The 26,359-nt window shown below is 40.0% G+C and overlaps 2 protein-coding genes across 3 annotated transcripts; both read left to right on the top strand.

Annotated features, from left to right (window-relative positions):
• The first annotated feature begins 76 nt into the window (after window positions 1-76).
• On the top strand, window positions 77-20,113 carry c2cd3 (C2 domain containing 3 centriole elongation regulator). Of its 2 annotated transcripts, none has more exons than XM_023400587.2 (33): window positions 77-292; window positions 1,681-1,950; window positions 2,039-2,196; window positions 3,146-3,324; window positions 3,445-3,608; window positions 3,703-3,835; window positions 4,449-4,598; window positions 4,691-4,838; window positions 4,958-5,052; window positions 5,391-5,594; window positions 5,695-5,810; window positions 5,930-6,048; window positions 6,517-6,648; window positions 6,734-7,189; window positions 7,304-7,455; window positions 8,114-8,357; window positions 8,481-8,664; window positions 8,759-8,942; window positions 9,555-9,727; window positions 9,819-9,954; window positions 10,230-10,498; window positions 11,063-11,143; window positions 11,301-11,912; window positions 12,012-12,353; window positions 12,434-12,572; window positions 12,664-12,728; window positions 12,823-13,028; window positions 13,132-13,250; window positions 13,337-13,486; window positions 13,586-13,776; window positions 14,483-15,257; window positions 16,484-16,592; window positions 19,838-20,113. In XM_023400587.2, the coding sequence occupies exons 1-33, from the start codon at window positions 241-243 to the stop codon at window positions 19,973-19,975; spliced, it is 6,645 nt and encodes a 2,214-aa protein (XP_023256355.1). In that variant the 5' UTR covers window positions 77-240; the 3' UTR covers window positions 19,976-20,113. The 2 variants fall into 2 exon arrangements, with proteins under 2 accessions (XP_023256355.1, XP_023256354.1); XM_023400586.2 differs by having other exon boundaries at window positions 13,120-13,250.
• A 271-nt stretch (window positions 20,114-20,384) lies between these two features.
• On the top strand, window positions 20,385-25,977 carry LOC111650667 (dicarboxylate carrier UCP2-like). The gene is made up of 7 exons (XM_023400588.2): window positions 20,385-20,456; window positions 21,111-21,812; window positions 22,360-22,564; window positions 23,650-23,853; window positions 24,521-24,622; window positions 24,958-25,138; window positions 25,266-25,977. Exons 2-7 carry the CDS (start codon window positions 21,684-21,686, stop codon window positions 25,378-25,380), a joined length of 936 nt encoding a protein of 311 aa, XP_023256356.1. The 5' UTR covers window positions 20,385-20,456; window positions 21,111-21,683; the 3' UTR covers window positions 25,381-25,977.
• Window positions 25,978-26,359: the final 382 nt, after the last annotated feature.

The raw sequence follows: 26,359 nt of genomic DNA, 5'->3' as shown, positions 1-26,359 counted from the left end.
CTCTGTGCGTGGAAGCGGCAGCGGAGGCGGGACAAAAGTTATCGGTCGTACTTTGTTGCTCGGGATACAGTTTTGCGCGCTGCCGTTTCTATGTGTGTACGTTTGTATGTGTGCATGTGAAGCTCAAGTAGTTCTGTTAAACGGATTATTAGTTAGACAGAGTGTGATAAAATCATGCCTTCTGACGGTTCAGACACTGTTTTGACCAGGCCGTCGTTCACCACCCGCATTTACTGAGGGATGAAGAGCAGAAAACAGAGAGCGGTCAAAGCTGGAAGCATCAAAAGGAAAGGTAAACTGCTGTTAGCCCAGCTAGCCGCTAATGCTAATGTTAAGTAGCTGTCACTGCCACATAAGCCTCATATGTTGGCTGTTTTGGTTATGTTGTTCAGAAAATTTGCTCTCGCTCTCTCTCGGTTTGTGTTGCTGTTTTTGCCGATGTAGTCAACGTTGTTTATGTTCCTTACATTTAATGCTGTTGTCTTGTAAAGCAGTTTTTGCTAAAGGATGCTGAAAACCGACGTATAACCTCCTTTTTGTCATAAATAAAATACTTTGTAAGTTTACCTTGGCCTAAAGGTCCCTCCCTCATTTTTATCTATCCTAATTCTTTCATTTTAGAGAGCATTGAATTTTCTTGCAAAGCTGCAAAGATGAAAAATAAACTCAAACATTTTTAAATTCTAGCGTAACTTTTCTTTCATCTTTAAGTCTCTACTTTATTAGTACGGTACAGTAGTAAACAGCAGTAAACATACTTGTGAGCATGTGTACCTAAAACCACATGTAAACTTGGATAGTCATATAAATTCATCAAGCACTTCAGTAGGAACACCTGTACACCTGCTTATTCATGGAATTATCCAATCAGCTAATCATGTTGCAGCCGTGTAATGCATAAAAGCATTGGGTCAGGATCTTCAGTTAATGTTCACATTAAACATCAGTATGGAGAAGTATTTGAAGTTAAGACATCTAAACGCGTAGAACAATCCCTGAAAATTTCAAGCATGTAGCATGAATAGTTCAACAACAATAATGACTTATGGAACTTTGCTCAAAAAGAGGCTGAGAGATCTGGTTCACTTGTTGCATTAAACAGCTTATTACATCATATCAATCTGCAGTTTTTTAGCAACACTTGCTTTTATTAGGGTCATGACCCATTTTTTTAAAGCCTCTATATCTCCAAAACTAAAGAAGGTACAAGCCGGAAATTTTGCACTCTAGTTGTTGGGTACAGTGATATTATGTAAATATTAAATATGAAGCAAATCCAAGATGGTCAGTCGGGAGGCCTCTGTTGATTTTACATGGAATGACCCTGGTTGATAATGGTTGAAACTGCAACATATTAACAAAAATATTTCCAGATATCTGTATATCGCAAAATAGCCATTGTCTGCAAAATCACACAAAAAAGCTTTTAGCAACTTACTTTTTTAGTTTTTCATGTTCATTTAAGACATGCTAAGATCATGTATTCTGCAGGAAATCAATAAACAATATTAAAACAATACCCAGCGGAGTGAACAGTACAGACTGTTATACCAGCCAACATGGAGCTAAAACCTCCAGCAAATACCATTCTTACCTGTTCCATTATATTGAGACTTTTGACGTTCCTATTTACTGTGTATGCATTTTTGTCTTGCCTTTTACCAAATAACTCTTTTGCAGTCTGCAGTGATGTGTCCCCCTCCACCAGCCTTCCTCCTCTGGTCGAGGGCCAGCTGAGATGCTTTCTGCGGGTGACGATAAACCGGGTGTTATGGACAGTCCGCAAGCCCCCGTCTGCAACGTTCGTCCGCCTTCGCTGGTGGGGAGAGTCATCCAATGGGACACACTTCTTTCCAAGAGATGGATCACAACTCTCACAGAAGACCATCAAGACCACAACTCGCTTCGCCATCCGATGCGGGCCAAAGCAGTTCACCTCATATCTTACAGGTAACTAAGAAGATTAAGCTATGTTTGAGTTGGCTATGCTGCAAACAGATATTTTAAAATTTACAACTAATCTGTTGTTCGTTAACAGATATGGGCTCATTGGTACTGGAAGTTCTGACAAAATCGGATCATTTGCCAATTGCGCGGGCTGAGGTCGCAGGCATCTCCCATATCTCTCTGTCACACCCCATTAGTGGATTTTACACCCTTGTATCTCCAACATCTGAAAAACTGGGGGAGCTACAGGTGAGTGGAAACACAAATTCACTGCCTTTGTGGAAAAGCACCTGCCATCCAACTACTTATGTGTAGAACTGACTGACTTGATGACCAATGCAAAGATTAGGAACTCTGTGGTTAATCAGTGTAAGCCCATGCATTTGTAGTGGTTATCATGGTAATCGGTAATACAATGTGTTAAACACATTTAAGAAAGTCTGCACATCTAAAATCTCATATTTTAGCCGTGTTTCTCAACATACTGTTGCTGTGTGAAGCTTTTACTGTGAGTTTACAGAATGTTACAAAACATTATTTACGTCAATTTTTTAGGTCTTCATTATACAAAAAATATAAAAAACACTCATTGGGATCATGTTTTACTTGCAGAATTATGGTGGATTAGATTTTAACTAGTGCTAGCCCAGTCTGCAATATGGAGGTAGCATAATAAAACTTAACTTAAAGACACAATATGTATATGCTGAAGTGCCTTAAACAAAGACAAAAAATCTCTACCAACTGCAGGGCTGCTGTTTTGTAGCTAACTGTCACTTCACTGTGTAGGGACAAAAATAAATCCTAATATTTAACGGCACAAGACACTAAGAAGTTGGATGTGAATGAATTGTCTTTGACTAGCCTGTAAACATTTTTGTGTCCATAATTATATCTGTAAAGAGTTCAGGGGGGATTCAGGCATTTTTTGACTCATGAGCATCTGTTATCACCACATCTGGCCCTTGAAATCATTTAAAATTGTGGCATTGACAAACAAACCATTAAAAACCCCAGAGATAATTGGATGGTTATCAAAGTTTTATTAAACAGCCATTCATTTTTTCAAGGTGTTATAATGTTGTACCTGCAGTAGTAAATAACAATGAACATTCATAATAATGTATTGCCATCACCAGTTGTGTTGGCACTCTGAGGACCGTCCACATTTTACCTTATTTTGCTTTTACTCCCTCAGGTTTCACTTACTTTGGAGCCCCTCACTGAAGCCTATGACAGCAGCAGCTCAGGTCCCACCACAGACATCAGTGTTGAAGTACCACAAGTTGCCACACTGACTGTGCCCTCACAGCTCAGACCACTTTCAGGTCGGAGTGGGAAAGAATCAGTTAGGAGCAGCAGTGGAAATACACCAAGGTTTGAAGTAGTTGATGTAATGTCATTGCTATTCATAATCAAATGCCTCAGAGTTCACCAGTCATAAGTTTAAATTTGAGTATAATGATCTATTTGTATGTATGGTTGTAATATTTTCAGAGGGAAAGACCACCTATATTTCCAAAATGCCCAGAAAGAAGAAGGCAAAGAAGAGTCACTCGAGAATCAGATGCCAGTAAAAAACAGATCTCAGAACAGCCAAACAGTCATGAATCCTTCAAGTCAGGAGCCTTGTGGACCAACAACCAGTGATATCCTCTCAGGTTGGTTGTAGTATTACACATCGGATGTACTTAAATACAAATGCAAAAATTTGACACTTTCTCAACTAATATTTGATACTTTCTTTCATCTCAGTTATTTTAGAGCGTGGGAACAAGCTTAGAAACGCTATGGTGGTATCAGCTTTGACATGTGACACGGATTCTGCTCCAGCTCTGAAAGATACTCCACTGCCTCTCCCAAAGGACAACATCCTACCACCTTCCACGTTAGTGTTTCAGATGCCTGTAAAATATATAAATAGACAAACATTTTTTTAATATATAAATTTAAAAGTCAATTCAAGTTTCAAGTAAATTTATTTACAAATCACAACAGACGTTATCTCAAGGGAATTTTCATATGGAGGAGGTCTAGACCCCATATGAGATCCCATGTTTATAATACTGATTACAGAGACCCAACAATTTCCATCATGAGCAAGCGCTTGGCAACAATGAGAAGCAGAAACATCTAGAATAATGCAGTGGTTTTCAGAAAGAAACATTGACTATATTGTATATACTAGGTGTAATTGATTTATATAAGGCTGCCCTGCTAGTGGTAGAATGCTAACAGGTATAAGGCCTGAAGTTGTGAAAGAATAAGGAGCTAACTGAAAGTTAAGGCATAAAGATGAATTTTAAGTTTGGGCTTGAAGGCAGGGAGGTTGTTCCTGACGAAAAGGAGCCTGACGGGAAAAAACTGCAGCCAGCAGATGTCTTTTTAACTCTAGAGACAGACAGGAGCCCTACATTCTGGGAACGGAAAGAGCAAGATTGAATCTAAGGTTGAAACTACACAATGCACAGTTTATAATACTTAAAATTCTGTTTCTTCAGGCCTTTTCCTTCTCATTCTGGGATGTTTCTTCAAAATATTCTTCATGATGATTCAACTCTAAAACACTCTGATGTTGCTGTAGTCTCAGACTGTGGCTTAGACTGTGCTGCTGACATGGACAAAAGAGCTGTAGATCTTCTCCTTGGCAGGTACCTATGTGTACATTTATTTCCAAATTTGATTGAAAATGAAATGAAAATTTTTTTTCTCCAAGACTTGTGCTCCTCATCTTCTTTTTTAGCTTAAACACATCTCCTCTGCCTCTCTGGGATGGAGAGGACTTCTTCCCTGAATCTCTGTCTGGCCACAGCAGCATTTGCGAGGATAGTGAGCTCAATGATCCACAATACGATCAGAGCTTACTGGAAAATCTGTTCTACAAAACTCCTGTAAGTAGAAGATTGTCTGATGATTGTCAGGGAAAAACACATGCTTCATATGTGATATCAGTCAGTTTACTTGACTGACAAGCAGAATGGTCTTTAAAGTCATTATTGTCTTCTTTCAGATGCCAGATACCAGACCAGATGACACAGAGGCAGAGTCCTTGAGTAAAAATCAGCCAAAACAGCTGACATGCTCTCCGCCCAAGATTAGTGAAGGGTAAGGGCTTTTATGTGCTTCTTAATCCATGCCGCTTGGACTGTAAAAAGCTCCTTTCAGAGGGGTGACAGGTGTTTTTTTTTTTTTTTTTATCTTTACATCTATTATAGGTAGCCAAAAAACATTTAATGACGTGCACTTTATTTTAAAGGACATGTCTTCTCCTTAAAGAAATTGATTACGTTAATAAACCAATTGCACAGGATATATGGGATACACACAAGGTACTGGGATAGCATAAAGTAAACATAAACAAAACATACAGTGTACATATATATACAGAATAAACTTTTTGTACTATGAAAGACAATTGTTCATTGTATTTTCAACGTGTCCAGTCCAAATGTAGAGCATCGGCGCTCTCCAGATGCTGGTGGTATTGTTCCTGTCCTGAGCAAGGAGCAGTTGACTTTGCTCAGTTCAATCCGATTGGCGAGAGTGACCATCGACTCTCTGACTGTACCTACAGGCAGCACAGCCACCACACCCAGAAAGTCATCTAGTAAAGGGAAACCTCCTCGACCATTACCTGGCAAAAAATGGTAGGCAAACATATAACATTACATTGATCTGATTTAAAAAACCATCATTGTTATTATAAATAACAAAAGCCTGGCACATCTCCTTTCTTCCTTTTTTTAGCACTTATTTTGTTGAATACGTGTTCCCGACGGCATCCACTTCCAGTCGACATAATCGTGATAAACCTGCAGATGGCGAGGTGACCAGAGCTGTTTCCAGTAAAGTAACAAAAGGAGGTATGACCTGCTAGAATATGCTTTTATGAAATCCACCCAGGTGAAAAACACTTGTCTTTGTCAGTCCGTGGGTCTGGTTTGTGACTGCATCTGACATACATTCCTTTGTTGTTTTCAAGCGGTGAGGTTCCTCCAGCACTTTGTGTTTCCTGTCCACCTTAGCACAGCAGCATTTAAACAGTGGTGGAAAACTGATCTTGTTTTCAAGATTTACTCACGAAAGAGTGACCAAAAGAAGGTGAGTAGCTTTGGACTAACCATTACTCATTTGAATGGTTAAATGAGTAAAAGTGGTTGTTTAAGGGTGCGTGACAGACTGCTTATTAAATTTGGGTCTATTAAATTAAGTGGTTAGAAGTTGTTGTGGCAGTGGTAGAGTAAATTATAATGTTCATCTGTTTGCACAACACAAACCTATTACTGCAGCTTTAATATAATATTAGTGTCATTTACCTGTAGCGGACATTTACACGCTTTGCTTTCTTTTGAAAAGTATTTATTTAAAGTATTATTATATTTCTGACATGTGCTATGTCATTTACCTCTGCTAAAAATAAGGCTGCAATTAATGTGATTGTTGTGTGGAATAATTAATGACAAATAAATAATTTCCCTTTTTTTGTTAAATGCTCAGAAACAGATCTGCATTCAATAATATTCATCACTATATGAACTAATGACCATGTTTTACCTCCTCTTGTTGCAGCCGGTTCCCATCGGTAAAGCAGTTTACCCACTGTGTTGTCTGCTGCAGACCAAGCAGCTGAGTCAGTCTGTCGTCTTACCTGTACAGAGCCTGGAAGGAAACAGTGAAATACAGGAGAGTGGACCTCTTGTGGTAATATACTGTTTTTTATCCCAGTGATTAATGTTTGCAAGCCTGATACTTGTGGCGGTCATAGAGGTCATGTTATTTTTTTCAGGTGTCATTAGAACTTGCAACAGACGGCAAAGATTTCTCCTCTGGAAAAAGCAAAAGCAAGCTGGCTTGGAGAGACACACCACCTTCACAGGCTGCACTCAGTCCACAGAGAGAGAACAGCTCTACATCTCAACCTGTTCAAACTGGCAGAGAGGAGTTACCTGCTCACTCTTTAGAAGTCTCCAGACTAAATGTTTGGAGTCCTCAAAAACCCTCCAAAGAACCCACTCCTCATCTTGGCCTCCACATATCTCCTCATAAATCATGGCAGCAGGTGGAAGAGGACCCTGAGGTCCTGCTGCATACCTTACTCATGGTGCCAGATGGAAAGAACTTCAGCTGTGGGCCCTTGCAGGCTCCAAATGTGTACTTGAATTGTAAACTGTTTTGGTGCGATGAGATGGCGAGATCTGTTGTCAGCTGGGGTCAGGCAAATCCTTCTTTCAACTTTGTACAGGTTAGTCCAAAAGGTTGCGTCTTCTATCTAAAGGTTTAAATTAAGCTAAAGCGAGCCAATGTGAATTCAGTGTCCTATTGACCCACAAGACCTTTTCGCCATCCTTTGTGTTAGGTGACTCCTGTGGCCTTAACAACTAAGCTGCTGGAGCGGATGAAGAATAATGTGATGGTAATTGAAGTGTGGCAGAAAAAGGGAAGCTCGGGGCAGGATCGACTCCTGGGCCTCGTTAAATTACCTCTTCACCAGTTCTACATGTCATTTAGGTAAGTCAAGGAAAGACAATACATTTGCACCACAAAATTATACACAGGTATTATACAGAAAGAGGCTGTTTTAATTCATTTAATATGAGATTTCCCTTGTGGAAACAAGTAGTCAAAGGTATTGGAGACTTGTTGCATAAACCACTGCCAGAATCTCCCCAGCTGTGCTTTTTAGGAGACAGCTCTCTTTTACCACCAGATATATCCAAACAAACATTAGAACATGCACTGGCAGTCTTTATTAGAGCTTCAAGGATTGTTCTCTGCCATTGGAAGACTCAGTCTGTTTTTGCTGAATGGTTAAAATGAATGATATTTGTCCCATCGCAAGAAATAATAATTACCAAGGGAAGTTTGGTCTCAATTTTTTTTTTTTTTTACTGATTTCCCTTATTTGCTTTGGATTAGCTACTATATATGCTGAGATTTGTTTTGTTTTGCCATGTTTGTTTTGTTACTAGTTTCTTTTCTTTTGGAAAATGTAATAAACAACTTCAATAGCAAAAAAAAAACATAAACCAAACCTGCCCTCTGGGGTGCGCTGTGGTATACCTGCTCCACAGAATATGTTGTAAATGTCACAACCTTCTATAAACTGTCATAGTGAGGCTGCATGTGAAACCAGTAACCCTGCTCTCTTCATATTTCTCTCCTCCAGGGATCCAAAGATCACCCACCTTCTTCTCCAGGCGCAGTACCCTGTTTTAGGGGTGGACTGCTACATGCCCATCATTGATGTATTCTCAGGAAGTTGTAAAGGAAACCTTAGGGTTGTTTTGGCTATCGGAGGATCAGAGCAGATAGTTGCCCTCCAGCGCACGAGGGATGAAGAATATGACTCTTCGTCTCATCTTGTGAAACCAGTTCATCTGCTTGATTACCAGCCACATTCGCAAACAAAGGTCAGTGTTAAGAAAGTTGCACCTTTCAACCAGTGCATATCATCTTTCTTTCCCCAGTGAGTGGACATGGATAAAAATACACACTGAGATTGCTGACGAGATAAACACTTGTTTCTCCCTCAGGTGATGGCACCACAGGAGGAGACTATGAGAGAACATCTGTTTGTGATAAGAGTGGAGAAGGTAAATGGGCTGACACCTCTACAGTCTACAGTGTGGGGTGAAGCTGACTGCTACATCCAGTACAGTTTCCCCTGTCAAGACAGTGACCCTGCTGCAACAGTGGACCAGAACCTCATAGAGAGTAGTAAGGCCATTTCAGTACATAAAAACGTACTAAAACCTCCTGAGAAGTCTTCCTTCCCTCTGCATTACTCTAACCTTCGTCTCATCACCTACAGGTGTGAACCTGAAGCCATTTCGTACCACCACCACTCTCTGTGTGCCTGACCCAGCGTTTGGCCACACTGAGACTCATGTGCTTCTGGTTCCTGAAGGAGTGCCTGTCCAGAGGTTGCTGCTCAGCTCTCTTTCCAGTCAACGCCTGAGCAGTGGAGGAGGCATCCAGTTTGAAGTGTGGTGCAGGTTTGTGGTTGCTAACCTTCTGAACCATCTAAATGTAACTTGAACTTGACATGACATACTGTATCTCACAGCTAAAATGATGATTATAACCCTGACATTGATCCCCAAAATATAACTTCTTAAGTTATAAGCTGCCTGAATTGTGATGAATTATGCCTCTGCATCAATGTGTTGCAATACATGCAATAGCCATATAGGGCAAACCACTGTTGCTGATGTGTACCCCTTAAAAATACATTTTCAACCTGAAGCTACATTAGGTACATGGAGACCCTAACCCTAACCCTCCCTGGGCTGTAGAAAAACAACTGGTTTCTTTTTCAGAAACACCACACAAATAAATGTTTTTGTGAGCTAGCAAAACAGTTTGTAGTCCATTCTCCTTGCTGCATTTGTCACCATCTTGAAAATGAAAGGATGTAAACATTACAGTTTTATTTTGGGTATGAATTCATGACAATGGCTGATAATATACGGTTCATCTATTGCGTCACTGCTTGATGCAACACTGTCAGTGTTAATATTAATTTTGATTGTAATTTAATAGATTACAATTTTAGAATATTTGTATTAATACATGCTTGTTTTTTAATGATTAATATATCTCTGCAGATATTATTATCCAAATGTCAGAGATCAGCTTGTGGCCAAAGGACTGCTTCCATTGTCCAAGCTCTGTGCCCTGGTCACCATGCAGAGACAACATCCTAATGAGGCCCAAATGTTCTCCTTACCCCTGATTCCAAGGACAGATGGTCCCATAGGACATCAGCCCCAGCCCTCAGGTATACAGACATACAGAACAACGATATTATCAAACTGTACGGACACATATATGGCATCTTTAATGTTGTGACCGATCTGTTTTTTTCTCAGGCCTACTAGATGTTTGCATCCGGTACAAGAATCGCCCTGTGAGACCTGAAGGACAGACTGGTAGAGGAGCTGCCTCTCGTGTTGTTACACTTGTGGTTCAAGTGCACAGAGCATCAGGTCTGCAGGCAGCATCAAGGTACATCACTATCACCTTTTTTTTTTTTTTTTCCGAATGGAAACTATGAAGTATTGAATATAACATTTTGTCTGGAACGCTTCTGCTAAAACATTTGTCACAGGCATAATACAAAGTTGCTGGAAAAAGACATTGCTGTTGGATTTTCATCTGTAAGTTTTAAGACCGACAATGAAATTTCAGCTCCATTAACTGTTCTGATGGCAAGTGTCTCAGCAGCAAAAATATCAAAAATTCACTGCATCGAACTGAAAGTATATGATCTTGTGTTGCAGGGTGCTATCAGAACAAGATGATAGATTCAGCTACTTTGCTGGTGTGGGGGTGAACACATATGTCACAGTCCAGCTCTCCTTCTTGCCTGAGAGTGAGAGGAGGTGTACACGCATAGCTGCCAGGACCTTCTGCCCTGAGTTTGACCACCACATGGAGGTGTCCTGTGATCTGATGGTTCAGAGGAGCAGCGGAGAAACCTGCAGCCTGGCTGAGCAGCTGGAAGAAGCTTCTGCTGTCTTTACTGTTTGGAACAGAGACAGTCGCAAAGGTTTAAGAGAGCTTATTATGCCCTATGCCCTGAAAATAGTGACATTTAACATGCGTAATTTAAATTTTTGACAGCAAGTTTGATTTTTTACTATTCCTATTCAAATATACCTGAGGCCATCAGTTGATTAGTCGCTGGAAAGACAACTTGATAATCAGTTGATTGTTTAGCAATTAGTTAGTTAAAAATGCAAAATTTCCATTGCTCTCTCAAATGGGAATATTTGCAAGTTTTCTTAGACTTCTGTGTTCTGTGATGTTTAGAAAAACAAGCAATTTAAAAAATAATATGCCGATTATTCGATAATGAAAAAACTGTTAGTTACTGTCCTGATTTTTACAGGATAAATTCAAATGAATATAAGTCTACATAGTTGGTATGTAATAAAGCTGTTTCAAGGATGGCAAATAAGTATTACATCTGGTCATTGGCATCATAGTATCAAGTTGTTCCATAATGTATTTTTGAATTTGTTCAGTATTTTTGAAAGAATTTAGTTTTGAGTGCCATTCTCAAGTGTCTTGTCTGTATTACTCGTAATTTATATAGTGCTGTTTGTTGCAGCAATGAATGTTTCCAAGCCTAAAGATGTGGTGTTGGGCACAGTGAAGATACCACTAGTTGATCTCATCCATAGAAGAACAGGTATGTTGCACTCTTAGGTACTGCTGGACCAGGTCCAATTTCTGATAAACTCATACTATTATATTATTATATTATTATTATATTATTATATTAATTATTATTTTTATATATATATGTGTGTCTTGTTTTGTTTTTTTTTCTTTTTTGAAATTTAAAGGTGTTTCTGGCTGGTTTGGAGTTTATATACCTCAGGAAACAAATTCTTCTCAGCACCAGCACGTCTTGGTTGGGGGTCTAGAGATCGCCATCAACTTTGCCCACCACTCAGACAGAGAAAGAGTCATTAAAGCTGCTCAGGGTTTGGGCTGGGTAATGGGCCAGATTCAATATGAAATGCAGGATGACGAAGAAGCCTGGCAAGAAAGCACGGAGAAACTCTCTCTTACTTTTTCAATGCCTAGAGCATGGATACCAGTCCACTGTTTGCTTCTTCCGGGCCACAGTGAGCTTCAGCGCTCCACCTATTGCTACTTCAGGTACAAGTTTTATGACCAGGAGGCCTTCTGCTCTCACATGAAACACCCGTCTGTCATGGAGGGCAAGGATGGCCAGGCCACATTGAGTTTTGAAGGAAGTACAACTTTGGAACTGAGGAGGACTCAACCTTTAATGTGGTATCTACGAGAGGAGAGGCTGGAGGTGCAGGTGTGGGTCGCCTTCAAGAAGGACAAAACCAAAAGACCCACTGACACAGATCGGCTGGTTGGCTCAGCATTTGTTGATCTGTGCTCCCTTGCAAAGAAGCCTAAGCAGAAGCTGACTCTCAGTGGTGAGAAATGATTACTGTAACTGTGTTATAAGATGATAATTACTGTAGTCAAATTATGGCTGTATTTCTGTGTGTTATCATGGTTTTGTGCTTTCACAGGCGTGTACCCGCTGTTTAGGCGCTCTGCAGCAGATCTACAAGGGGCTGCTCTGAGGGTGCACATCACCCTGACTGCAGATTCTGTCCCTGGGGAGGCATCTGCTGGAGCTGAAACCCAGATGGACTCTGACTACCAGGGGGAACTCTTATCAGAAGAGGTGGAAACAGGAGATCGACCCCCCTCGCCCACTACACTCAAAACATGCACACCAAGCAGACTCAAGAATAAATCTTCCAGAACCACTCCAGACATCACATCTGTGCAGCATACAGAAATGAGCATGGATGAATCTTTCCCTGTGACTGTCACGGTGGACCGGGCTATGCACCTGAATCTGAAAGGTGAGCCTTTTAATCCGAGATTTATTATTTTTTTCATGTTTCTTTTTTTACATGAAATAAAACATATACCTCTTTGGCAGGCTGTCCTCTGGCAGAGCGCAGTGAAGGGACACCATGCTGCTGTGTTTCATATGTCAGTGCTGATTCTGCTGAACCAGTGTCCACAGCTGTCATAGCCAACACTGACTGCCCTGTGTGGGACCATCAACATGAGTGCAGGTCAGGTTACATAACACACATTAACTTAAATCTTTGTTACGTAGAGTACACTAAAACAATATCAGTCTGATGTTTTATTTCAAATTTCCAGGCTTTCAAAGCAGATACTTGTTGATCCACAACAATCTCTCGTGTTCAAAGTCTGGCACAAAGGAGGTACAGGACGCAGTTTAAATTCATGATTTGTGTTACATTGATCTGTGATTGTTTTCATATATTAATTCACTTTTGGGTTCTTTTGCTTCCATAGAAATAGAAAGGGTACTTGGATTTGCCTCTGTAGACCTGTCCCCTTTACTCTGTGGGTTCCAGTCGGTGTGTGGTTGGTACAACATCACAGACTTCAGCGGTCAGTGTCACGGCCAGCTCAAAGTGTCTGTCACTCCACTAAAGGGGGTCCAAGATCTCCGAGGACAGAGAAAAACTGTGAATGAAGAAGCTGCCAAAAACTCACCGGTGAGAAATTATTCATACATACAGAAAAAATAACATCAAAAAAGTGTCTAATTATTAAAGATTAAACATGATGAATGTGTTTGATGATCAGGCTTTATTTCAGGCCCTTCCTCTCAGCTATCATACCACAGCCACCTACAGTAGCTTCCCCTGTCACATCAGCCGTTACCCCGAGCAGAAGATCTCATCACCTGACCACACAAACAGACTGTTCCCTGAAAGGTTTGTGACACACCTTTTAATTCAGCCAAAATGTAGCCAGACACTGTCCACCGCTGTGTTTATTTGTCATCTTTACAACTGTTCAGGTGCAGTGAGAGTGACCGTCATTTTGAGCACATGGACAAAGTACGTCTTTACCATCAGAGTCTGCAGGAGCAAACAGCAGCTCACTCTGTCTGCAGCAGCAGTGCAAGTGACATAAATCCCTCCAGCTCATTCCTGTTTTCAGCACTCAGGTATCAGTCCTCAGACAGACAGACCGACATCATTTCCTTGTAGATTATATGCATTTTTTTTTTCATCCGAGAATTGACTGGGACTATTTGTTTTTACAGGAAAAAACTCAGCGAGCTCGACAACATCCAGAGATATTTCAGTCGTAAAATTTCCACTCCCATGTTCCCGTCTGTGACTGAGCAGGATTGTCACACCATACACGAGGAACAGAGGGAGTCTGAGACAGACACAACTCAGCTTCTTCTCAAGTCCAATCAATTAGTCGGAGAAGTCAACAATATCATAAGTGGTGAGCTGCTTATTCATGAAGGGTGTTCACTTAATGTGTATGAAATTACCAGCCACATGCGACAAATTCAGCACCATTTTTTCCATCAATAGTCTTGAGTGAATACATCATTTGAGCATTTAAAATTTTACCATTTACAGTTCATTCTTGGCAGGTAAACTTTACCCAGCCTTGGCAGTTGACCCACAGTTCATTGTGGACACAGTCTACTGTTTAGCTTGCACACCGCTACCATAAAAGGAGGCATCAGTGGTCCTCCTTCAGTCCTCTTAAGAAGGAATAATGGAATCAGGTCAACACTGCATTGCTGTCACTCAGAAAGTGCTCCTGCTATTTATATAGTAATATATAATATAGTATATAATTTAATATATAGTAATATTAATTAAACGTTAATTTTGGTTAATTTTCTTGATTAATCAATTTATTGTTTTGTCTAGAGTTGCAATGATTAATCAATTCATCTATTAGTCGATCAACGGACAATTAACCTGCTTTTTCAACAGTGATGGAATAATTGTTACAGTAATTTTTAAAAATGTCAAATATTTGCTGTTTCTAGTTTCTTAAATATGAGGATTTGATGTTTTTCCCTGTGATTTTTTACTTTTTTACTGTAATTTTATAGCCGAGAAGATTTTATTTTCATTTTATTTAAATAAAAAAAATCTTCTTGGCTAAAATCTTCACCATCCTGTTCACACAGGCCTGCAAGAACACCACCTGGAAACGATTCCCTCCAACCCCCAGAGCCACTCAACAACTTCCTCTGTTGTTGATAGGAACCTTCAAACTATCCCTGAGAGTATCTCCTGTCTACACAGAGATTCAAATTCTTCCCAAGAAGACGTGTCTCCTCTGCACTCGCCTCTTCCAAAGATGTCTGAAGATCATACAGACTCTGAGGCTGAGGAAGAAAAGCAAGGACAAAACTACAAAGTTACTGAGACTGAGGATGAAAAGGAAGAAAAAACAGATGATGATGAAGATGGAACAGACTGCATACGGAACGAGGGAAGTGATGATGAAGAAGGGGAAGATGAAGATTATGAGGAGGTTGTCGTGAAGCCGAGGCATCTAAATGAGGTCACCTCTTTAACGGACAAAACCAGTCCCTGGACCAGCATCCTGTCAGACCCTGAAATTGTTGCTTTGGAGAGCCTTGAGGTACCAGAGGAGCCGGACCTGAGCCAAGATGAGGACGAGAAGAGGCTGATGGTGAATCTGGAAACTCGTGACTCTAGTAGGAAACACAAATGTACTAGACAAGAGGAAAGTGACAGTTTTAATGGATCAGCAGGAGATGTTTCAGACACAGAGAGAGATGATGAAAGAACAGAACAAGCTTTAGATCAGAGACGAGCAATATGGCCTCACAGCCCCAACAAGGGGTCAGGTGACGCTAGACCATCACCCACCGTACAGCACACCACAGATCCCCCTGATGTTTCCTTGGATGATCAAGGTTCACAGCTCCAACCGTATCCTTGATTGGTATTTATTGATGTGTTTCTGCCTGTCACATTAGTTTTTAATTTGATTCAGAAGCCCAGGTTAGATCAAAGATTCATGACCAAACTAGTTCAGTGTGGGGTCACTTCAACTGGAGTTTGTGGTGCTGTTGAATTGTATTTTATTTCACCACATTTATATCACTGAGGGTGGGCTAAATAACAGAAATAAGTCTCTGTACAACACAATATAGTTCAACAGCACCAAAAACTACATCTGCCAAAATGACCATACAGTTGCATCAACTCCTCTAAAAAAAAAACAAAAACAAACTGAACATTGTAACCTTTTATGAAGTGAGGATTTGTTGCAGGACTTCCGTATAAGCCTGCCTTAGTTTTAGCTAGGTGTTCCTAATAAACTGGAGTTTATATGATAATGATATATTTGTTTAATGTCAGTATTTTAAGTGAAATATAAATGGACTGAAGAACTCTGATTGGGTTACTTTAGGCTGATGGCTTTTGCCATCTTCAAAGAGTGAAAGTCAACACTCAGTCGGTTCCAAATCCATTTTTGTATCTTTGACGTGCAGATACAATTACAGGAACAGATGCAGGCAGCCACCCTCTGTCACTTATTCTTTGGGTGGCGCTACTGTGCAAAAGTTTCAGGCACTAAAAATAAAGTAAGGATACTTTCAAAAATATTGCCATGAATAGTTTTTATTTTTCACTGAACTTCATACATTTATCAGAACCTGCCACAGTTCTTCTGTGGATTTAGGCTGTCTCACTGTCCCAGACTGACACCATGATGCTGCAATCAGCGCTCTGGGGCCCCAGACCATCTGTTGTAGGACTCTTTGTTCTTCTTGTCACTGAAGATAATTCTTTATATATTTGGGGTAGTTATGCTGCTGTAAAATGAATTTGTGAATCATCAGACACCTCCCTGGTTGTACTGTGTGATGGATGAGAATCTAAACATCCAAATCATCGTGTGTTAAGACAGAACAGTAGGCAAATTTTAGACAGTCCATTTACAGTCAACATCTGTACACAAACGGCATCGGCACACAGCGATCATATTTTTGCATGAATGACAGTTTTTTCAAATTGTAAAAATCATCTCTGATTTTTAAAATGTCTTTTTTACCATTTACCAGTTTCATCTCATGAGTCTTTGATCTTAACTGGCCTGTATGATGCCATCATGCTTTCTATGAATGTTTTTTTTAACCTTTTACATTAAGCTGTGTCCCTGTGGTGGTCCCTAATTTCTTCCTCCCCTCTCACCAACTGGAGGCATCTATGAGAGCCATAAAATTAGCTCCTTCCTTCTCCCAGTCGTCCAGTGACCCAGTGAGTATTTGTCACCAACTCTTCCTTTGGCATTAACAATCCCTCTCTCCACCCCTTTTACTTTTCACTCCTGTTTCATGGGAAATTTGAATGTTTTGGTATTATTTATAACTTTTGAATTCCATGCATTCTTGTTTGAAGAATTCATTAGTAATACTAATTTCTCCAAGACTTTTTGAGAAATTGGTTGTTCATTAAAATTTTACCCCACTGCCATGCAAAATCATCGCGTTATTAATAGATCACGTTGCACATGATGCATTCTGAACAGAAGCCAGTCAAGGATAGTGACAGTGTGTACCAACTTGAGTTCACTGTAATTTAACTCTCATTCATGCAGCATGGACAGGTTGAGGTCCACCCAGTGTTATATAATCTGATGTATACAGAAGTTTTTCAAATAGAAGCTGTACACACAGTTTTACCCTTGAAAAGTTCACACAAATAAAAAATCATGTTGATGTAAACAGAAAAATGTTAATCTCAGTGCTACAAAAACTAAAAGAAAGACCTATTAGTGATATTGAAGTTAACTTTAGAGGATCAGATCACAACCCACCAACAGCCTGACCACTGACCACATCACTGGAAATACTGAGTCGTCATTCCCAATGAAACAGTATACAATAAATAATAAGTAATACAGAGGAATAGATTTTTATAGATTAGCTGAATTGTGATGCTGTTCCAGGCTTTCTGTGTGTCCACTTTAAAACAGAGCTCCTAACAGAGAGGGAGAGTTAATTACATGGACACTTTACACCTGCATTTCAAGTTTCTTTCATTCCTGACAGTGTTGATGCTTTTACACTCTTATATCATCACTGCAGCTTAAATAACATGACGTAACTTTGTTTTCAACAGGAGGTTAAATGTGCAGTTACAAAACAAAAAGGAATCGACCAATCAGGTACACAGCTAAAACAGCAAATCCAGCGAGCCTTTACTAAAACTAAATTTACTTACTCCGCTAACCGTTTTCTGAAACATTTCCAATTTCATGAACTAACATCTTGTAAATGTAGTTTATCCATCAAACACAAGGCAGCTGCTTAATCTAGTCATGAAGAATACAGAAATGCTTATCTAGTTCTGCTAAAAAAAAAAAAAAGGAGCAGTAATCTTCGTCTGTTATAGTTACTCAGCCTGAAATATTTAATATTTGGAAATGACTTCTAGTGTTTCTACAGCTTCTTATTCTATTCTAGTTATGCAGTTATTTTATTTCACTTTCTTGAATGTCAGTTTGCGCTGTTACTATAACTACCACTAGTATCACTGTTGGAGCTCATTTCACATGAACGTGCTTGTGGCTGGATAGGTAAAGATAAACCCATAGGATAGAATAAACCTGAGTTGACAGAGCTGTTTAATAGCCAACCTATCCAGGATCACTGTTGTTAGGAAGTTGAAGCCGGGCCAACCTGGTGTTCATTGTTCCACTCTGCAGCAAATGTATCATCCGTCTACCTCTTATTCCGTCTCAATGCTGTGTTAATGGAGCAACGCTTGCTTTCCCCTGCCACACCTTCTTAGCTTTAGAACAGAAGTACAAGTACTTTGAACAGTTTATAAGATCAAAAGAATAATGTGTTTGTATTTCATCCGTCACCTTCAGTTCAGTCTATTCAGAGACACTGCTGTGATATATTAAAGGTCTGAGGTGGCCATTTTATTGCAAGAACAAAACACTCCCCTTTGCCCTGAATATTAACCCCATCCTTATCAGTGAGTCAGGGCTCAGGTGTCTGTGCTGATCAAACAGTTACACAATAAAACCTGACAACAGGTGTTAAAAAATCTAACATCATGAGTTAAACTTCATTTAACTTAATTGAAATAAATATAAGCGTATAAGATAACCAATACATTGACAAATAAAAGCATCAGGTCCAAATATAAATATGAATACAACAATAAAAAATCTGTCAACACAAAAATAAAAATATGAAACAACATGATCATGGCCCAAGATTTTCACTCATAGTACATGTCTTTCATGTCTTTACCCTTTCATTTCATCTCAAGTAGATATTTTGCACATTTCTATCACATTTCAGCCATTACAGATATTTTATGTTCTTATGCAGTGTGACAGTTGTCTTTATCTGTTTTGTTGTTTATATGTACTGTCATTAGCTTTTCACTGGTTAAATAAAGGGAAATAATAATAATAATAATACATTCTGTATACCAGTGCCACGTGAGCATATATGTTGTTCAGGTGATCTACAGTGGCTTCAGAAAATATTCAGATCCCTTCACTTGTACAGATAAATGGATTACATTTACTCTTATTGGCAAATAATTTTACTCGCAATGTTTCATAATTACAAAGTGAAAAAAGTTTTTCATTATTTTAATTTTATGCGGTTTTTAAAATTCAGAAACTGAAATATACAGAAGTATTCATGCTCCAAACGGTGCTCGGGTGTGTCCTGTTTGCTGTAATGTCCCTGAAAACTCTCTACAACTTGACTGAGTTCACCTGTGGCAAATCTGCATTGCACTGTTCACTCTTAACCTTAGTTCAGAGTCGGAAATATTGGAAATTTCTGACACTGATGATATCTTTGTCTTGGCAAAAAGCACTACAGATATGTCAACAAACTGTTGACAGGATGGCTGGAAATGCTGCATCCTTACATTTTTAGTCACTATGTCACTTGACTCTACTTCATACTGCACTGCACAGAAAAAGAAACTTTACAGTATGAAAAGCTAAAAGTCAAAAAGCACAGTAACATATCCACACAGTCTTTACCTACAGTCGTCTGTGATGTGTGCGTCAGACAGTTCGGCTGGCTGACTTCCAGTCAGCTGCAGAGATAGTATTTGTGCGTCACACTGGTGTTAATGGATCCTGTTTGAAGGAGTGTGTGGAGAGAGCTGGACTTATTATGTCTCATAGTATGAACCTGGAGGTGAATGACTCTGAACACTGTGCACCGTGCACTGTGTACTACAGACTGACAAGCCTAACAAGCCTGTTTGACAATCTTCATGAATGTTTACCCAAAGAAAGCCTTGTGTCCATGAGTGGTGCATTGCCATGCTTTATTGTTCTTTGATTAATTTGTCTGGTTGTTTGTTTAGAGTCGCACCTTGTAAGTCTGTTATCTTAGTACACCATTATTCATTCATTTATTCCAAGTTCTGTATATTAAGCACAGTATAGGATAATATTCTTAGGCTCATAGTTTTATTGCTGCAGCTCTTCATATTTGTTTTTAATCTCTTTCCAGGGGAGGATCTGTCCAGTTCAGAGCTTTCCTCATCGCAGAGGTCGTCCGCAGCGCCCCAACATGTCGCCATCATCCATGAAGAAAGAGACTGAAAGAATAGCAAAAATATTTGCAGCTCGATTTGATGAGAATGATTAGTATGTGGAGTTTTTGTTTGCTAAACTTTTCTAATCACATTTTTTTTGCTCTGTGGTTTCAGACTGTGAAAAGATCATGTAAATTAAATGTAACATTTTGTAATTTTATAAATAAATATTTGCTGTTTACTGTTTTAAACACTGAAAGGCTGTTTTATCTGTTTTGTTGATAGTGTATATGATTTTTTCTGCTTGTGACACGAACTTGTTTCTTGGAACATGCCTCAGGTTATGTTGAGATTTACTGGCTTACTGTCTGAACCTGTGCTTCATTTGGCTGATGCACATTTCTGTTTGAAGGCTTAACGAATAGCTCAGAAATACGCTGACATGTGAACTGAAGTCATTTCAAAGAAAACCTACATGTTGAAACAAAAATGTGTTCTCAGTCTGTATCTGAAGTGTGCTGTGCTGCACCGCTCATTGAGGAGCTTCTCAGTGTAATGATATACCTGGACATGTGGAGAGCTGAGGTGTTGTAGGTATGCTGAAATATACACCATTGTATGTTAATTTCATTTGTATGGGTTTCTGGTCATATTTGTAAAGAAATTGGGGTTATTAGCAGAGTAAAAGGAGCTCTAAAATAAATGTGGGGGTGATGCTTCTGCTTCTCTTTGGATGGCACCAGGAGTCATTTAAGTCAGAAGTCCTCCAAACCTTCACATGAGGGCTTTAAAATACAAAATAGGCGAGGTTTACTTGAGCAATTCAGTATTGCATTTTCGTGACGTTGGGGTAGCTGCAAAAGACAATTTGAAAATAGGTAGAAGTCCATGCAGCAGAGGCAGAGACATCGTGACTTTTAGACCCTATGATTTTTAGAAAAACTGGATTCTGTCAGTTCCACGATGCAACTTGAGTCTTCCGTTGGATGGTCAATACAATATTTTTCAACACCACACCAAAGCTTGGAACTCAGGATTTCCAGTTAACAATTTGTAGTCCTCAAGCCCAAGTTGAAGACTACAAATGTGTTTCTCAGAAGTGACAAAGCAGAAGTAACTAATTCACACTGTGGCAAGTAAAGCGAGTGTAAAATATGTATAAAAGTGGTTGTAACATCTTTAAATTGAATGTGCTGCTACAGAAAAAATGCCCAAAATAAGTAACTGAATATGTTTTTGTTTTCGAAGAACCGGTTGAACAGGCGCCCCAAGACATGAGGCTGATGTGTCGGACTCCTGATGACACTGGGACAAACTGACCGTGGGGCACCTTATTAACATGTAGTGTGTCAGGGCGGTGCAGCAACAGCAGCTCCGCTTAAAAACAGTCAACAAGTTCCGAAGAGGCGGATGTCGCTTGTGCAGCAGTCAGGCGTTTGTGCCGCTGCTGCCGTGCGGTTATTTGAGGAAGCGGCTGCGGTAGTGTTTTCCTTTTCTTTCTTTCTTTGTTTCTTTTTTTGTTGTTGTTGCTCTTTAACATTTGAAAGTGGTATGATAGTTACGAGCTTTTTTATGGCGAATGGCACAAAAAGAGGACTTTGTTTTTCCCAAGACAAACTTCTCATTACCCGAAACTTGAGTTTGGTTGCAGCAGCCTGCCTACCTGCTTCTGATCTCAGGCTTGAAATCATGACAGCACATATGAATCGGTTATGCGGATATTTGCGTTGAAGGACCTAAAGCTTTACTGCGCACACGGGCTCGCTCGGTGTTTTTCTTGTGGATAAGATTTGGTTGATCCTTTGGGCTCAGTCATTGATCATGGTTGTTGTCGGAGGGACTGCTGATCTGGCCCCTACAACCACTGTCAAGTTTTTTGCAGCTGGAACAGCTGGCTGTGTGGCCGACCTGGTCACTTTCCCGCTGGACACAGCCAAAGTCAGACTGCAGGTGAGGATGCACTATTGCCAGGCCATCAATCCCCCAAACAATTACCCCGAGCTATTTCAGATTAAGCACATCAAACTGGTGGTGTCATAGTTTTTATGAATCTGATCTCTCTTCTTGATGGTCTCAATGCTGTCAGAACACTTTGCCCAGATATAATTCTCTACTTTTCATCTATTTTTGGACCTAAAAAAACAAATCTATGGCTGTTTGTACCAGATTACACCATAAAAAACTCATCTTGTGTAATTTATGTGTTATTGTAGAAATACCTCCTCAGGTCATAAAACTCCCCAGATTCCTAGAAACAAGATGGCCTTGGTGTCAGCCTCAGTGATATTTACAGCCCTGCTTCAGGAATATCTTAACACAGGTGCTGTGTATGTCAAATCAAGGATGCAACACTTGCAGTCAATAAAAAAGGAAACTGATAATAGGCATATAAACGTCATAGCCCCGATTCTCCCAGGAAACTGCTGAAAAACGAATCTCAGCTCAAACACTGTTTAGGGATTTAAGTCTTTGATTTGTCATTTTATGTTTTCTCCAGATTCAAGGTGAATCCAGGCTCACGCTGGAAGGCAAGGCGATATACAGAGGTGTGTTCGGCACCATCTTCACCATGGTGAAAACTGAGGGCCCTCGGAGTCTGTACAGTGGACTGGTGGCAGGGCTGCACAGACAGATGAGCTTCTCCTCAGTCCGCATCGGCCTTTACGACAACATAAAGCAGGTCTACAGCAGGGGATCAGAAAGTATGTGCCATCACAGTCAAGAATCTGTTTCTGCTGCCATATTCATCCTATTAAAGTAGTTGCTGATTAATCTTGGCTGACCAATTTAATTAATTAACTAATTGTTGCTGCTTTAATCATTTCTTATTCTGACCTGCAGTTGCAAACATAAAACAGCGACTAGACTAAACGACAACTGGGACAGGTGTCCAAGCTTTAAATGCATGTGTGGCAAGGCAGACTGGGTCATACAGTATTTTGAATTCATCAAAAAGAATATACATAAAAATAAATATGTTCTAGACAAAGAAATATGCCTTTGGTGTCTCCAATACCAACCAGTTAGGTCAATTTATACTGAGCTTATTGAAGGAGATATTTTGAGACTGTTAAAACACTGCCCCCAAATGTAGGATAAATACACTACACTGTAGGATAAATAGAAAATCCCAATCAAACAACTATTTACAATCTATAACAGACTAGTTCAATGCACAGAGTGTGTTTAAAACAGACAGAGCTGCATGTTATGAGCTCATTTTGCAGTTAACAGCTCCAGGATGTGGGACACAGGGCAGATTCCTCTGTGAGGGAACAGATCTGTGATCCCTGAGGCCTTTCCTGGTTCTCCTCCATCAATGACACATTGTGTCAACTCGGTTGTTTTTAGCTGGAGACACAGCTGGTATTTCATCCTGATGACCTCGTTGGTTACCATCCTCATCCAGTGCAACTCTGCAGATAACAAGCAAAACACGTCAAACCAGTTTCGAATGTTAATGAGAGAGTTCTGCCTGAAGCTTTTTAGTGTCTGTGTTCTTAGAGTAGACAGTGCTCTTGTGTCCCAATAGTGTCTGATATATTATTTTAATCACACAAATGCTTGAAATGAAGCTTCAGAACTGAGGGAAATGTAGGATGCATCATGTCATCATTTCTTGTTGATTGCTCACCAGGACAGACATTTTGAAAGGTGAATTCCACAGCCAGAGTTCTACTTTTCTTTCTACTTAATTCACTCCTCTCATGTCTCCATCGATAGATAGATTAATGTACTACACTCTGCCTGGAAGAGAAATGTCTAATACGAGTTGCTTGTATGACAGCCGCAGGAATCGGGGCCCGGCTGCTGGCAGGCTGCACCACAGGAGCGATGGCCGTGGCCTTCGCTCAGCCCACTGATGTGGTTAAAGTCCGGTTCCAGGCTCAGGTCCGCCGGCCTGAGAGCGGCTCTGTGAGGAGATACAACGGCACCTTTGATGCCTACAAGACCATTGCCAGGGACGAGGGTGTTAAAGGGCTGTGGAAAGGTAAATGCAAGTGGGGAAATAAGAACACAAATTTGTAGATGTACCGCATAGTGGGTGTAGTGACTGTGTAGTACCGGCTGCTCATTGCACTCTAATTGTTTAGACGTGTCCTCGGGCTTATGATCTCCAGTCATTACCACCACTTTGTATCGTGACACCTTTATTTTCATGTGTCCATAATCTGCAATGTCCATGACCTCCAATACGTTTTTTATATGGACAGAAACAGCCACGAGGTTGTGTGAGTATACAATCAAAAAGTGTCTGCTCCTTTACAAAGAGCAGCACCTGTGTTTTCTGTCTTGTGGACAGCCTTGGCTTTACCATACACCGCCTAGCGCTAGTTGTAGTTTTAAAAATGAAAAAAGTCTACCAGACCTCTGCTCATCATCTCTGCTCCAGGCTGCATTAGCTGCTATTAGCACAGCACACTTGAATCTCACAGTGAACTGTCAGATGTTAGATTTGCATTGTGGGTATTGTGTCAGGTTGTGACATGGAAGAAAATACGACAAAACCTCTGGTTCTGCTGCATCGAATTTGGATCCCTTTTTTTTTTTTTAACTGTCCATCTGATTCATGTTGTAGGAGTGCATATAGGTGGATTATTCTTTTAAGGTTCTTCAGGTTGAATTTTATTGTTTAAAATGTTGAACTGTTTTTTCAGGTTGTCTGCCAAATATAGCTCGTAATGCCATCGTAAACTGCTCCGAGCTGGTGACCTACGACATCATCAAAGAGCTCATCCTGAAATACAACCTGATGACAGGTGAGTTCAGTCGCTTCAAATAAAATCCTCAGTATTGAGAGGCCTCATTTCCCCTTATTGTCATTGCTCTTTTTTTGTAGGGCAAGGTAAATTTATTTGAATAGTGCCTTTCAGCAACAAGTCAATTCAGAGTGCACAAAAGGCATTCGGAAAAACACATTTAAAGAGTAAAACAGAACAGAAGAGGAAAATAAGATAAAATAGAATGAAACCGTAGGATATAGAAATTACTGTGAAGTTACAGTGATATGAATAAATAGATAAGTAGTAAATAAATTTACTCTACACAATCTTCTCTGCAGCCCTGGCCAAATCAGATATTTTGTTTTCCGCAGACAATATGCCGTGTCACTTCACAGCAGCCTTCGCGGCAGGTTTCTGCACCACCATCGTAGCATCTCCGGTGGATGTGATAAAAACGCGCTTCATGAACTCGGTGCCCGGACAGTACAGCGGTGCTATTAACTGTGCCTTAACCATGCTGATTAAAGAGGGGCCCACAGCTTTCTATAAGGGGTACGTACTGCAGCATGTCAGAATCCATACTGCAAAAATTCTATCTTTAACAACGAAATAAAAATAAATGAAACTTTCCATTTTCATAATTTCATCTTTTTTTCTTCTTTTTCTTTTTTTTTTTTAGATTTGTGCCCTCTTTTCTTCGTCTGGGTTCCTGGAACATTGTGATGTTTGTGAGCTACGAGCAGATTAAGAGAGCTGTGATGAGATATCAGCAGTCCTGGGAGTCTCCTCTCTGAACCTCTCTGACTGCTGGTTTGGCTGGAGTGGTACAACTGTTGTGGCAACTCCAGGACTGCCAGCATTAAGGCTAACGGTTTGGTTGTGACTGCTGCTGGTCTGGGCCTGTTCTGCCTCAGGGATAAATCTACATCTTATTTAAGAGGCCAGACTCCAAAGAGAAACTGCAGGGAAGACGAATGTCGACGTCTTGCTAACTTGCACACGATATTTTATAGATGTTCTTAATAGTAATAGAAATAATCTTTTAAGCCCTGGATCATTTGCCCTAGACTAATTTTAGAATTGGGCCGAACTCACTGGTGAACAGACAGACAACACTGTCTGTATCTTCCAGAATCTGCAGCTCTGTATTTTTCTTCTTGTGCTCAGAGTACAGTGTACAATGTGAGCAGAAAAGTCGCAGGAAGGCTGATCAAAACGTGTAGTGTGAGTTAACACATCTTACATGATCAAAGTGTCTGCTCAGCTTTACTGGGACATTTGAATAGAAACAGAGCCATTGCTAATGTTACTGGTGACACCTGTGCATATTTGTACTGTGAAATCTGTGTGGCTGGCGATGCTTTCTTTAAGCACAGTAAATCACTGGTTTTTCTAGCTTGTCTTGGTTGGGTTTTTGTATCTTCTAATGTGTGCCTTCAGCTGTTTTTATGATAGTGTGAAAAAAAATCAAGTCCTTCATAGGCATGTTTAAGAATGAGGATGGCAGCAAACGGTTATTTTCATTATGGATTAACCTGCTGATTATTTTTTTTTTTACAATTAATGACATAGTCTTATAGTCTATAAAATGTCAGAAAATAGTGAATAATGTTTATCACAATTTCATCAAATCACTTGTTTTGTCTGGCTAGCACATCAAACACCCAAGAAAATATTCAGTTACTGTCATATAAGACAAAGAAAAAGCAGCAAACCCTCACAGCTGAGAATCTGGAACTTGGGAATATGTGTGATTTTATTTTATTTTTTAGA

The sequence above is a fragment of the Seriola lalandi genome, unplaced genomic scaffold (genome assembly GCF_002814215.2).
Source record: "Seriola lalandi dorsalis isolate HSWRI2012SDOR001 ecotype SW California unplaced genomic scaffold, Sedor1 jcf7180002052685, whole genome shotgun sequence".
Taxonomy (NCBI): domain Eukaryota; kingdom Metazoa; phylum Chordata; class Actinopteri; order Carangiformes; family Carangidae; genus Seriola; species Seriola lalandi.
This window is presented reverse-complemented; position numbering and strand designations above follow the sequence as displayed.

What these genes read in the sequence shown, in the direction of transcription:
- c2cd3 (XM_023400586.2), top strand. Translation starts at nt 241, where the DNA reads ATGAAGAGCAGAAAACAGAGAGCGGTCAAAGCTGGAAGCATCAAAAGG. An exon ending in CCAGAACCTCATAGAGAGTA is followed by an intron (nt 8,665 to 8,758) that starts GTAAGGCCATTT and finishes CATCACCTACAG; the next exon opens with GTGTGAACCTGAAGCCATTT. An exon ending in AAGCTGCCAAAAACTCACCG is followed by an intron (nt 13,029 to 13,119) that starts GTGAGAAATTAT and finishes TTTGATGATCAG; the next exon opens with GCTTTATTTCAGGCCCTTCC.
- LOC111650667 (XM_023400588.2), top strand. Translation starts at nt 21,684, where the DNA reads ATGGTTGTTGTCGGAGGGACTGCTGATCTGGCCCCTACAACCACTGTC. An exon ending in CAGCCAAAGTCAGACTGCAG is followed by an intron (nt 21,813 to 22,359) that starts GTGAGGATGCAC and finishes TGTTTTCTCCAG; the next exon opens with ATTCAAGGTGAATCCAGGCT. An exon ending in GAAATACAACCTGATGACAG is followed by an intron (nt 24,623 to 24,957) that starts GTGAGTTCAGTC and finishes TGTTTTCCGCAG; the next exon opens with ACAATATGCCGTGTCACTTC.